General features: G+C 33.1%; 2 protein-coding genes across 2 annotated transcripts; both read right to left on the bottom strand.

Moving 5' to 3' along the window:
• Window positions 1-1,585: 1,585 nt before the first annotated feature.
• LOC141711556 (uncharacterized) lies at window positions 1,586-5,178 on the bottom strand. Its single transcript, XM_074514099.1, has 3 exons — window positions 4,882-5,178; window positions 3,200-3,487; window positions 1,586-2,915 (listed from the first exon to the last, which is right to left on the bottom strand). The coding sequence occupies exons 1-3, from the start codon at window positions 5,035-5,037 to the stop codon at window positions 1,752-1,754; spliced, it is 1,608 nt and encodes a 535-aa protein (XP_074370200.1). The 5' UTR covers window positions 5,038-5,178; the 3' UTR covers window positions 1,586-1,751.
• Window positions 5,179-5,900: 722 nt separating this feature from the next.
• LOC141713811 (cell differentiation protein rcd1-like) lies at window positions 5,901-11,080 on the bottom strand. The gene is made up of 9 exons (XM_074517383.1): window positions 10,903-11,080; window positions 10,546-10,617; window positions 10,081-10,170; window positions 8,837-8,879; window positions 8,063-8,169; window positions 7,187-7,291; window positions 6,474-6,664; window positions 6,331-6,400; window positions 5,901-6,218 (listed from the first exon to the last, which is right to left on the bottom strand). The coding sequence occupies exons 2-9, from the start codon at window positions 10,594-10,596 to the stop codon at window positions 6,090-6,092; spliced, it is 786 nt and encodes a 261-aa protein (XP_074373484.1). The 5' UTR covers window positions 10,597-10,617; window positions 10,903-11,080; the 3' UTR covers window positions 5,901-6,089.
• Between the last annotated feature and the right edge of the window lie 986 nt (window positions 11,081-12,066).

Here is a 12,066-nt window from a genome sequence, read left to right as displayed (position 1 = left end):
ACATGAATCAAGATAAACCACATTTAAGCGACAGACTATAACTCATGAGGCATAATCATAAATTGTCCTCCCTTGAGATTCGAATATATGACCAAGAGAATAGTTATCCAATCTTTAACCAACTGAACTAACTCTTGCGGAAAGTGAAAATAATTATAATGAAACGGAGGAGTAAGATTTAATTTTATTATCCAGGACCAGGAGTAATATTCAAACCAATATTGTTAACTTTCATAGCTAATTGGGAGGCATCGACCGAGTAAAGGAACTCAGAATTTTAATTGAACGCAAACATAAAAAAACAAGAAGCTACTTGGCAAAGACTATGAGATCTCAATTTCACCATCTAAATGTCAATGACATCTCCTTAACGCCCACTCAACCTCTTGCCATTACATTTTAAGTCTTCGTAGACCTAATGCTGGCAATTTCCATACAAATCGTGTACGAGAACCTTCGTTATACTGTAAGTCCATATTTGTTTTAAGGGATTATACTACGGGATAACTAATCACATTTTTATTAATCCTATCGCTATTAATCTTATGGATTAAATATATTATATTTTTATTTGGAAGCCGTAAGTTTAAAATTGAACTATAATCTTTAAAAAAATTATCAAATATTTGTTTTGAGGGATAGTTATTAGAATACAACTATAATCCTTTACATTTTTCATGTATGTTTATTTTACACAAGATTGTAATCCTTTATAAAAATTTTGTTAAAAACGATAAAATAATAACTCCTTCCATCAAGTATTAAAAGAGATTATAATCATATATTCTATTCTAATAGAACAAAATGACATAGCATAATTTAGAAAATTATAATCCTTGCATAACATTTCAATAATTTTTTTATAAAAAAAGTATGAGATTGAAAAATTTAAAGGATTATAATCTTATATTATACTTAATGATATAAAACAAACATAGCCTAAGTACATAATTTTAATTAATAAATATTTTTTCGCAATGCAATTTTAATTTTTTCAATCACAAAAAGATAGGGTACTACGACCAATTACGAGTATAATCACACTTCTGTTTCTGTATTTCATAACGAAAGGAGTTTTTAATAACGAAACGGGGAAAATTATTTTCACATATTACGTTATTTGGTAAAAATTTTGGTAACGGATACGGTTACCTGAACTAATTTCACCCATGTGTGTCCTACTTTTGCCTGTACACAATGAATCTATAAAAAAAAGTAAGCACCCTTCTACTTGCAGAGTTGCAGTTCTCCATAAAATAATTTGACAAATGAGTGTTTAACTATTTTAATCATCACAAGAGTATCACCTTCCCAATCTAGCTTCAAATATGTTCAATATTTTTTAGCAGGTCATGATCTGAATCACAATTGTTACCCTATAACACAAATTTATTCGTTTGATACTGCACTTTTTCTTAGAGGCCAGTACATGGTGCAGGGAGTAAACATTTTTTTAAAATTCAGATAACAAGAACACAATAAAACCATACAGTAACATTTAGTGTAACTTATGTCTTTCTAGGCTATAAGACCATCCCACCTTGAAACAAATCATACCACATTTCAATTTATAAACGCCATAGAGTTATACTAATTAATTTCTTAAATATCCAAACAATTCCTCTTCCAAATAAATATGTACCAAACACTGTGCCAATTACATCAACTTTATTCTTAACAGCATACATAGACTAAAAAGACGTCATAATTGTTTCCGCAACCAGCCAAATAAAAGTAGGAATACTGTTTACTTACCCAGACCATCCTGTCTGAGAACCCCCAGAAGGATGCACGTTCAACCTGTCGAGCACAGCGTTGAAATCAACAGTCTGGCCACTTTCCTCTAGCCTCTGAATTACACTCGCCACATGCTCTCCTCTATATCCCATGCTCACCAATTTCTCAACCAGTTCGTTGTAGGGATGGTTGCGCATAAATTGTGGGGGGCGAGGCATCATATTGCTGCTGCTATGAGGTTGCTGATTCTGAGAATAACCACCTTGTTGTGGGAAATGAGGCTGGCTAAGATGTTGCGGCCTTCCTCCCTCAGTTTCGTACATCATATACGCATTTCCAGCGGGGAGATTTTGGTGTGGTCCAGAAGCATTATACCCATCTCCTGGTGCTCCAAAAGATGCCTTCAGATGCTGATGTGGAGGCTGAGGCTGAGGCTGAGGCTGAGGTTGCGGCTGAGCTGGTCTACTAACACCACCATAGCCGTAAGGCATAACATCTGCACGGCTTGGAACAGGTTGAGGCATTCCTGAATATGGCATTTGCATCGACATGCTGTTCGGAAGGGTCTCAGGAGGGGGGGTTGCTCCTTGACTGGGCATATAATGAGGGGGATAAACGGCGGGAGATGTTGGCCTAACCTGAGGCTGCATGGATGTTTGTTGTTGCTGTTGTGGACCTTGCTGGGTTATCTGTTGGGACCACTGCTGCTGGTACTGAGGTAAAGAGTGATTCTGTGGTGTTTGATTAACTTGAGATTGTGCAGGTTGTGGTTGAGTTTGATACTGAGTATTAGATGGCATATATTGACCATGAGATGGTTGCATTGAAGATGGCAAATTTGATAACTGCACTGAAGGTAAATAATAACCCTGTGCTGGGGTCACATTTTGAGGTGGCTGTGGTGGCATGGGCTGCTGGTGATGCTCCACAGGTCTAGAGGGAACTGCAGGTTGTGGAGGCAATTGACTGGGTAAAGCAAGAGCTAGTTGTTGGTTATGGGCATCTGATGAATTTTCGTTCTTCTTGGGGTCAGAAGCGGGCGGAGAAGCTCGTTCCTCTCCCTGCTGGGAATGGGTTGCAGAATTGGACTCTTTCTGTGCAAGCTGAATCTTTGCAAGCTCTTTCTGGGTTTCAGCAAGCTCCTGTTTGTCTCTTAGGATCTGTACTGACCTGTGCACCTGCAATGACAACAGTTACAAGTCTTCTTTAAAGAATCTTAGAAAATTGAACCATTTAAATCATCTAGAGAACAAAAAAAGGAAGCACATAATAGGACATCATCACAACTCAAATAATAAGAACTACAGAAGATTGCTTACAGTTGAAACCTATGCACCCTATACAGCAATACCTTGACAGTGCAGTAATAAATAGAGGAACAAAAACAATATAACATAATTCATGAGATCTTGCTGAAAATATTATATAGTATCACTTCACATATGAAAAAACTACAAAATACCTCTTGGAGATGCTTCTCAAGAAATTTGAGCTTTGAATCTGCCTCCCCATTATCACGAGCTAACTCAGAGCGCATTTCACCAATAGATTTATCAAGATTGTAACAGTATAGTTCCAGTTGGGATAGTCTTGAACTAATCCCCTCCAAAAAACGCATCAAATTGTCAGCATACTTTTTCATAGTCAATTCAACAGTTGCAATAACATCTTGGTTGATAGATTCTTCTGGAGGACTGTAAGATGAGGCAGGATACACAGCTGATTTTGCCATCCTACTTTTGTGAAATTCCTGCTTCAACATTATAGCAACAGTTAGTTTAAGTATTATAATTGGCAGTGCACTAATAATACAGATAAACAGAAGGGACTGTCTCTTAAAAACATTAAGTGTCCCGTCCAAAATGAAATAAAAAGAAAGTGCGTATGGGGATGAATGAAGATTGAGGCTCACTGTCCCGTGGAACTGAGGTAAATTTATAGCGTTTCAAGCACTTAGCTGATAACAAAAGAGAACAGACATATCAAACACAATTTTATCCCTCTCAAGACTCAAATTAACAAGAGTGAAGAGAACCATAATAACTAAATGAAAATTTTAAATAGGCATCCACATGTTGGCATAAATAACTGTCCTTATTTTATGGTAATTAATGTTTCGAGTACGGGTTAAAACTTGTCCATCCAGAGAATCGGGAGCAACTGAGCATAAACTTATATAAACCAACTTGTACCAATAAATCTTTTTGCAAGTTTTAACATAGTAAATAATAACCATATATACAAAGAGTCAACTAGCAAAGTAATTTTGTACATGAAAATGAATATTCAAAAGTCTTTAATCAATCAATTGGACAGTTCTACTAGTTCATCTTTATACAGGTTCAAACAAGCATAAATTGATCTTACAAATAATCGCGAAATCAGCTACCAATAAAACCAAAACATATACGAGACAGAATCAGCGAGAATCCAGCCAAATCAACTCATTTAAACCAAAAACAAACACATAATCAACATATCCAAATAAGTCAAGTCCGCACTTCACAACACAACATAATAGTTAGATAATCATGTATCGAACAATACAAAAATAAGGTCATACTAAATAATCAAACAGCCAACGTACAGTAACAAACCCTCTACACTCTACTACCAAACACCATTTCAAAAAACAAAATAAAAGCACACCGACAAGCTCTCCACCTATACTATTTTCTCACCAATCAACCAGAAACAATATAAGGACACTTTCGAAAAATCCAAGACAAGACTAGAAACTTTACCAAATAATCAAACATCCAACACATAGTCAAAGACTCGATAATATTAAGCACCACCATTTCATTACAAACAAAAAGATAAGTACACCAACAAGCTTTCGACCTATTCTATCTTCACACCGTCTTATCAACCCGAAACAATTCTCAGACACCTTCGAAAAATCAAGTCAAGACTAAAACCTTCACATATTAAATCAAACCCCTAATCTCCAATCAGCTAAAATTCACCATACAAAAGTCAATCAACCAACAATTCAAACCAAACCCACAAAAATCAAGATCACAAAAACAATTTATAACAAGACCCCACTTCAAAACACACATCAATTACAATAATCAATCAAAACCCTAATTAAAAATCAAGTCTTGACCAAAAAAATTAAAAAAAAAATTAGGGTTTGACCTTGGAAGAATTGGCGCCAACAGGATCGGAGGAGTGGACGCCGTTAGAGTTTTCTTGATTAGAATAATCTTCATAAGAGCAAAGAATGTCATCGGAAGCGAAATCGTAGCCTTTCGGACCCGAATTGTTCCGACCCGACGAAGATCCGGATGCCATGGTAAATGGGTTGTGGGTATACTTAGCTGGGAGATGTGAAATTGAACGAATTTAGAGGAAATTAGACACGAAAATTTGTGTTTTTAGACAGAGAGAGAGAGAGAGAGAGAGAGAGAGAGAGAGATTATGCAGATGGATAGAGATGAGAAGTGGGTGTATATATGACTTGTTGATAGAGAAATGTGATGAATTGTAAATTGATTTTTGACTTGTCTTTTGTGTGCGTTTTAATATTCTCAACTTTGTTGTTATTATTTAATTATTTATATAATTTATTCTCGAATTATTATATTATTGAATTGACTTGAGAAGTGTTAGTAGCAACAATTTCAACATTCCTTTGAAGTGCTTTTAGCATAACTTAAATTAAATACATAAATAAATTCTTTTGAAATCTTTATTTGAGAATAAAAGGTTAAAACTCACTTATCTTATTATATTTTTACGTTCAAAAAGTAAAATTTAGAAAGATTAGCTTTTTGTTTTTTGTCCTAGAATCACCGGTAAATCACTAACAGTTGAATTTATAAAATTTAGCTGGCAGTAATGTTATGTTTTTTACACTAAAAATAATTAAGTTCTAACTAGATTTTTTCGAGGATGAACTGTTTAGCATTTGAGCAAAATTTCGAAATAAACATGTTTTTTTGTGTAAATTGTGATCCAATTATACATTTAATAAAATCAATAAAATAAGAGAATCATGTACCGGTGGATGATCTCAGGTAGTAGCCCGAGATTAGAATATTTTCTCGTATAAATGGACGAGAGTAAATTTATAAATTCTGAATAAAAATTTGACATTTACAAAAATGTCATTAAAATGTATCGAAGAACCTTATAACATTAGGAGAGTTGCTTGAGGTCATCCTCAGCCCATTTTTCGCATAAAACAATACCACAGAAATATGCCCATCCATAAGGCACAAACTTAAGATCAATTCAAAGAAAAGTTACCCCCAGAAAGGAAGTAAGATAAAAATTTAACAGAAGTTTTGATAAAATGATAAAACATCTCTACGTTGTAAACAAAGAGATTGTCCTCAGGCAGGCTAAGCTATCATACGGAGTCTACTGGACGGTGCTTGTAGATGGTTATTATATGGTGCAAACTCATCCCGCTGTATTTCGGACATTGTGTGGAGTAGTAGCTCCAATTTCTGTGCTGTTCCGGCATCACGCTGCAAAATCCAGAATAATGCATTAAAAATTTACGACAAAAATGTAATGGCTAAAAAACGACAAACCATGATTAGAATACGATTTTGAATTGGGAGAAATGGGTGAACTTACAGCTACAGCTGCTGCGAATATAGGAGTCCCTAGTTTCAAAGGAAGGTGGTGCTTGAGTGCATCACGGGCTCTGCATTTCATATTCATGAGTCAATTAAGGCCATCATAGATTTGACGTAAATGGGAGCTAAAATTTAACTAACCTCGGTTCATCTAGCATTCGAAGATAGCTCTGAATGATATCATTCAGTAGATGTATAGGAGATGTAAAATCCAGGGTCTCAAGCACAGCTGCATATGCACGTATCACCCTAAAGCATGGTTCTGCCTCAGCGCTTATGTAGCTGAGACCCTCTTCAGTCATCAAAATCTTTGACACGATGAACGTTGCCGTCTATACCAAATAAATGCACATAAAGATTCTAAAATGTTAAAAACATGGTTAGTTGGAAGATTACTTGATGTTGTAATACGAGCATTGCATGAATAATACTTATAGTGCCAATTTTAAGCTAATACATATAATAGATACCCCTACAACTAATATCTTTCCAACTGATAGCTTTTATGTGTGTAATTTAATAGGGATTATTGTACACAATAAACTTAATAGGTCACAAAAATCTCATCATATGACATTAGAGGAAGAACTGAAAGAACCGGAAGTAATCAACTAAACTCTAATCAGCTTCCATTACCTTCAAAATTCCCACAACAAGTTAGATACACATTACTTTGCAGCAAAATTATTTTTTTTAGTAATTTACATATGTTTATCAGTCCCTCTGCAAGAGTTGTTTCCAGATTTTTAAGATTCATAAAATTAATTATATGGTGATGTGCACAAACTGTACACACTTTTGCAGCAGAAAACTAAGATCAGATCCTAACAGTCAAAAGTTGTCGCAGAACTTACCCACTGCGAATGTAAATCAGCATTTTCCATCGACCCTAAGAAAAATGCAATCATATTCTTTTTAAGAATATGATCGATTGCATCTGCCAGAACGGGGTGATCAGCCTGCATAATAGAAAAGACTAATATTTTGTCACACTGAATTAAAAATCATGATATAGATAAGGATAAACCAAAAAAAATATATTAAACAATTGCATTAACAAAGGCCTTGGCGAAAAATGCAAAAAAAAATCCGTTTTGGTTGAAATCTTTCAATACTGATATTGGATTAAACTTACATGATCTTGAGATGGAAACTGACTGAAACGGTGAAAAAGAAAAGAAGAATAAAACGGAATGCTCATTACGGTTGATATTTTACACCTAAGGCAACACATGTTGCACAATAGAGTTTAAAAGACTAATGAATTTTACAATAGTATGCGTATGAGTTGCACTTTTCACCGTGTGTGTTTGTGTGCGTAAGTTATATTTGTTCTGTGCATGACATCTTAAATATTATACAAAACACATAAGCAAAATGTGTCATTGATTATGATTTGGGACACAAATTTTTTCCATCCTATATAGTTACTCATCCAAATTGTGCATTGTTTTTTTAGCATGATTAATTAATTTATACATCGGCAAAGTAGAAAAGCAGATAATGCGAGGAATTCAGACCATCAAAGTGCAATAAACCCATTAGAATAATCCACTTGTCTTGATAGAAATTAGTACGGTAGGTTAATGACAAGCTACGTTACCTAATTAGGTTAATATATCTGAATGAGTAACACGTGATGTTAGGTTAAATAACAATGTTCATGAGTAATTAGAAGAAAAGACAGGAGAACATCGTATACGATAGTTAGATTGTAATGGAAATACTACCTCAAACAATGCAGATATAGCCCTCAAGCTGGCATTCCTTAAAACTAGTGTATGCTCTTCACGATTCATGTCAACAAGGAATAGGCAAAGAGAGTCTGTAACCTTGGCTGCAGGACAACAAGATTTACATTCTATCAACAATTAGTAGTAAGATCTGCATCTACTTAGAGTATGTATATGATTTATATAATTACATTCTGGAGGTCATCGGGAAATGAAAATCACAGCAATAACAAGGAAATTCTATAAGAATATCTTCTGATAAAACCGTTTTGTCATTATACAGTTTTTATAGTCTTGACATATTCCTCTTTAATTTGCCTGCCTATATCAATTGCCCAGGCAAAATACATTTAATTAATTCAGATAAATTTTGATATGCCACTGTGTAAGGAGGGGTGCGGTGGGGGGGGAGACAAGATATAAAATCTCATTTGCTGCAAAAATAAATATACAGAAGTTTTTAGTAAAAATATCTTAAAAAAGTATATACGTGATCACCTTTTAAGTAATTTGAGATTCGGTAGTTGTAGGCGACAAGTATTTAGCTTTAATGAAACCACAATATTAGTGAAACAGCTGTTTTAGTGCTTCTTAATTGACAAAGATAAACCAATAATTCATTAAGCAACCATAATAAGACTGAGATACTAAGTCATGCAGAACGATATAACATTATGGCATTATGCTCAACATAAATAACCTCTAAAAGAAACAGACAACTAAGCCTGAAATTGAATTTCTGCATAAATTTAGCATACATAGATGTAATACCTGTTAGGAACACCTGCTTTGTCTCCCTTTGAGATGCCAGGCACTACACTCGAAAATCAAGGCACTGTGTCAAATTTTGAAATAGTAACATTTATTTGAATGGTAAGAACTTTAACTTACCCGAGTAAAGAATAATATGATAGCATAGGAAGTTTATGATATAAGCACATTTTTTTTACAAATGCTAATATAAATGTTCACCCAATATTATATTATCTTATTGACAAATTCCTCCATGATAATAGTATATGCACTTTAAAGTCCTTCCACTTTTAGGCACTACTAAAGTGTTATTGTTTTCTAAGAAGATTAAATTTGATAAGAATTTCTTTTCAGCATAAACTAAAAACCAGCTGCAACATATATATATCAGAACACAGAGGAAACAAGCAATTCCTTGGAAGAAGTTGAGCTGCAGGATAGCATAAAGCGAACCAGATTATGAAAGAAAGTGAATAGTACTAATTTTTCTCGTAACTGGTTTATGTTCCTCTTAACAAAGAGACAATTCTCTTGAATAATTTTTGCCCCTAATAATTTTTCTCTAAACATATAAACAATGATTTCTTTGATTAATAACAACAACCTCTACCTTACACTTACCGCATACTTTCAGCTTTAGCTTTACTAGAGGCTTTATTTAGGCATTTGGTGTTATGTTAGATGGCTGAACTTCCACTATTCCAAATAACTGAAGCTAAATATAAAATTTGATCCTTACCTGAAGATGCTAATGAATATGACGTGGATTTTTTTCAAACCTATGGCATGACTAGAAAGACAAATTTCATGCCCTAGCATGACGGTAAACACATCTGTCTTATTTTTTTAAATTTCTTTGTTTCTTATAACTTTTGGGGGCGACAGTTGGAATCTTTAGGCAACATTATCTAACCTAAAAAAGGGAAAGGAAATCTTAAATCTGCGCTCTGCGCTGAACAACCCTGATGCTTCCTTATATTAAAATGCAATACCTAGAGATCTACCATATATTCTACTTACCCTAAAAGAGATATTAATTGAGATATCAAGCCTATTATAACTTCTTAAATGAAAAATCAATGAATGAGTTGTACAATTCAAATGTTGCATGAGTGGTATCTTTTAACCTTTGATAAGTGCGTGATTTACAGATCAGAATCTAACTGTGTGCAAGAATTGCAAAAGAAAAAAATTGCGATAAAGTAAAAGAAAAACTGATTCCCTTCAAAAGAAGACTGATCTGAATATGTAAAAGAGATAACCTGAAGTAATGTAATGGCTTGGCAAGCTCGAATGACATCTGTAGTTGTAAAATTTTTGCTGAACAACTTCCTCGCAGTTGATTTTACTTCCTGAAATCAACATACAGATAAGATTATACATTCATATTAGTATGGAATACTCATCACTACAGATAAGATTATACATTCATAGGCTAAACATACATTCTAAAACAGTTAATCTAAGTGAAATGTATTAACATCATCAATTGGTTGGGATTAACTGGTTGATGATCGCACAGATCTTAAAAATGTTGACTTGTTCCATATCTAGCAATCTAGGCGACGTTTTCTACAACATATTGTCTTTAACATTAACACATATGCAGTAAATTTTCTCTAGGCCATTCATAAGCCACATATGTGTTTGATGCAAATAGAGTTAGCAAACAATCTTTTATCATTAAAATCTGCAAAAAAAATAATCAGAAATGCAGGTGATGATACCTCCACAAGTATGGTTACTCCTTTATAAGAGTGCCACAATAGGATACCCATTCCATCATAGCTCTCTCTTTTCTGCATTAACATTTATATGTACTTGTCAGAACTAAACTGCTAAATATAAAGCACCAATTCTACCAAGTCTCAAACTCTTGGTGCAACACACACATTAGTACCTGTAAAAAATGTTTGATTATGAAGATCACAGAGAGATAGTACTAAATCAAGGAAAAATAAAATAAATAAATCAACTAAACAGGCAACAAAGATTAATTTTATTTGGTTGTCTATACATTCAACTGGATCAAATTCTATTCACATATAAACGAAATAAAAACAAAACTAGAGCATTCGAATTACCCAAAATTAGCCTGCAGTGAGCAGATGAGGATATATATAAGTTGCATACAATCTTCAAATTTTGAAAATGAAATAGAAACCCCCATCTATATAACATTGAACGATTAGATTGTTCATGGTTGACGCCTTCTCCGATTACCACTGGATTGTTTATTAAAACAGTCGTATTCTTACGATATCTTATGTTTAATTCTCTTTTATTTTCATCCCCTCCCTCGTTTGATTGTTTAGACTCGCATTTAACCGTAAATAAAAACTCATTATTTTCAAAAACTAACAATTAGATATTAATGTAAATTAACTATACTTTAGAGTGATACAATTTTAATAAATATTTTGAATTATATATTATATGAATTTTTCAATTAAATTTGGGTCAGTTTTGTCACAAGAATTTAAACAGGTCAAATAAATCGGGACTGAGTGAATATTTATTAATAAAAAGTATTTTCTTTTTTTTTAAAAAAAAAATCAATCGTTTTAACTGTGAGAAATATATATTATGTTTCGGAGTATCTCGATAGAATATTTGATATAAAATTCAAAATTTTTAAAATATTGTGAATTTTTAGTTTCAATATGTATTTAACTTGTTATATTTTATAAATGATATGCAGTATAATTAATTACTTTTCTTATATTGTTTTACGATCATTTTAACATAAAAAATACTTAAAAATTGTATCTATTTATTAAAACCAACAGTCATTTACGAGTTTTTTTGAATTATTACTTATTTTCGAAAGAAAATATTTTAAAATAGTTTTTTTCCCGAGTAATCCAAATTTGACCCGAGTCAGTTAAAAAATTGAGTTATAACCGAGTATTTCAAAAATTGGATCGGAAATAGGTCCGAGTTCGAATACACCCCTTTATACTCATCTGAATTTTATAATACTTGTGCGAACATCAATTTAATAAATTTTTAACATATAAAACATCAAATATATTATATCAAACATGAAAACCAAGAAAAAGATCATTCTCAATAATTAGAGAAAAAATAATAAATCACATCTATGAATTTCTAATATTTAAGAACTAGATCAAGAATCACAGGATGTGAAGAACCGAGAAAGACCAAGATTCATCAATTAATTATTTATAATAAACCTAAACACACACTAATAAATAAATGAATAATACTACCTGACAGAGATACGA

This window comes from Apium graveolens, chromosome 3 (assembly GCF_009905375.1).
Source record: "Apium graveolens cultivar Ventura chromosome 3, ASM990537v1, whole genome shotgun sequence".
Classification (NCBI taxonomy): Eukaryota; Viridiplantae; Streptophyta; class Magnoliopsida; order Apiales; family Apiaceae; genus Apium; species Apium graveolens.
This window is presented reverse-complemented; position numbering and strand designations above follow the sequence as displayed.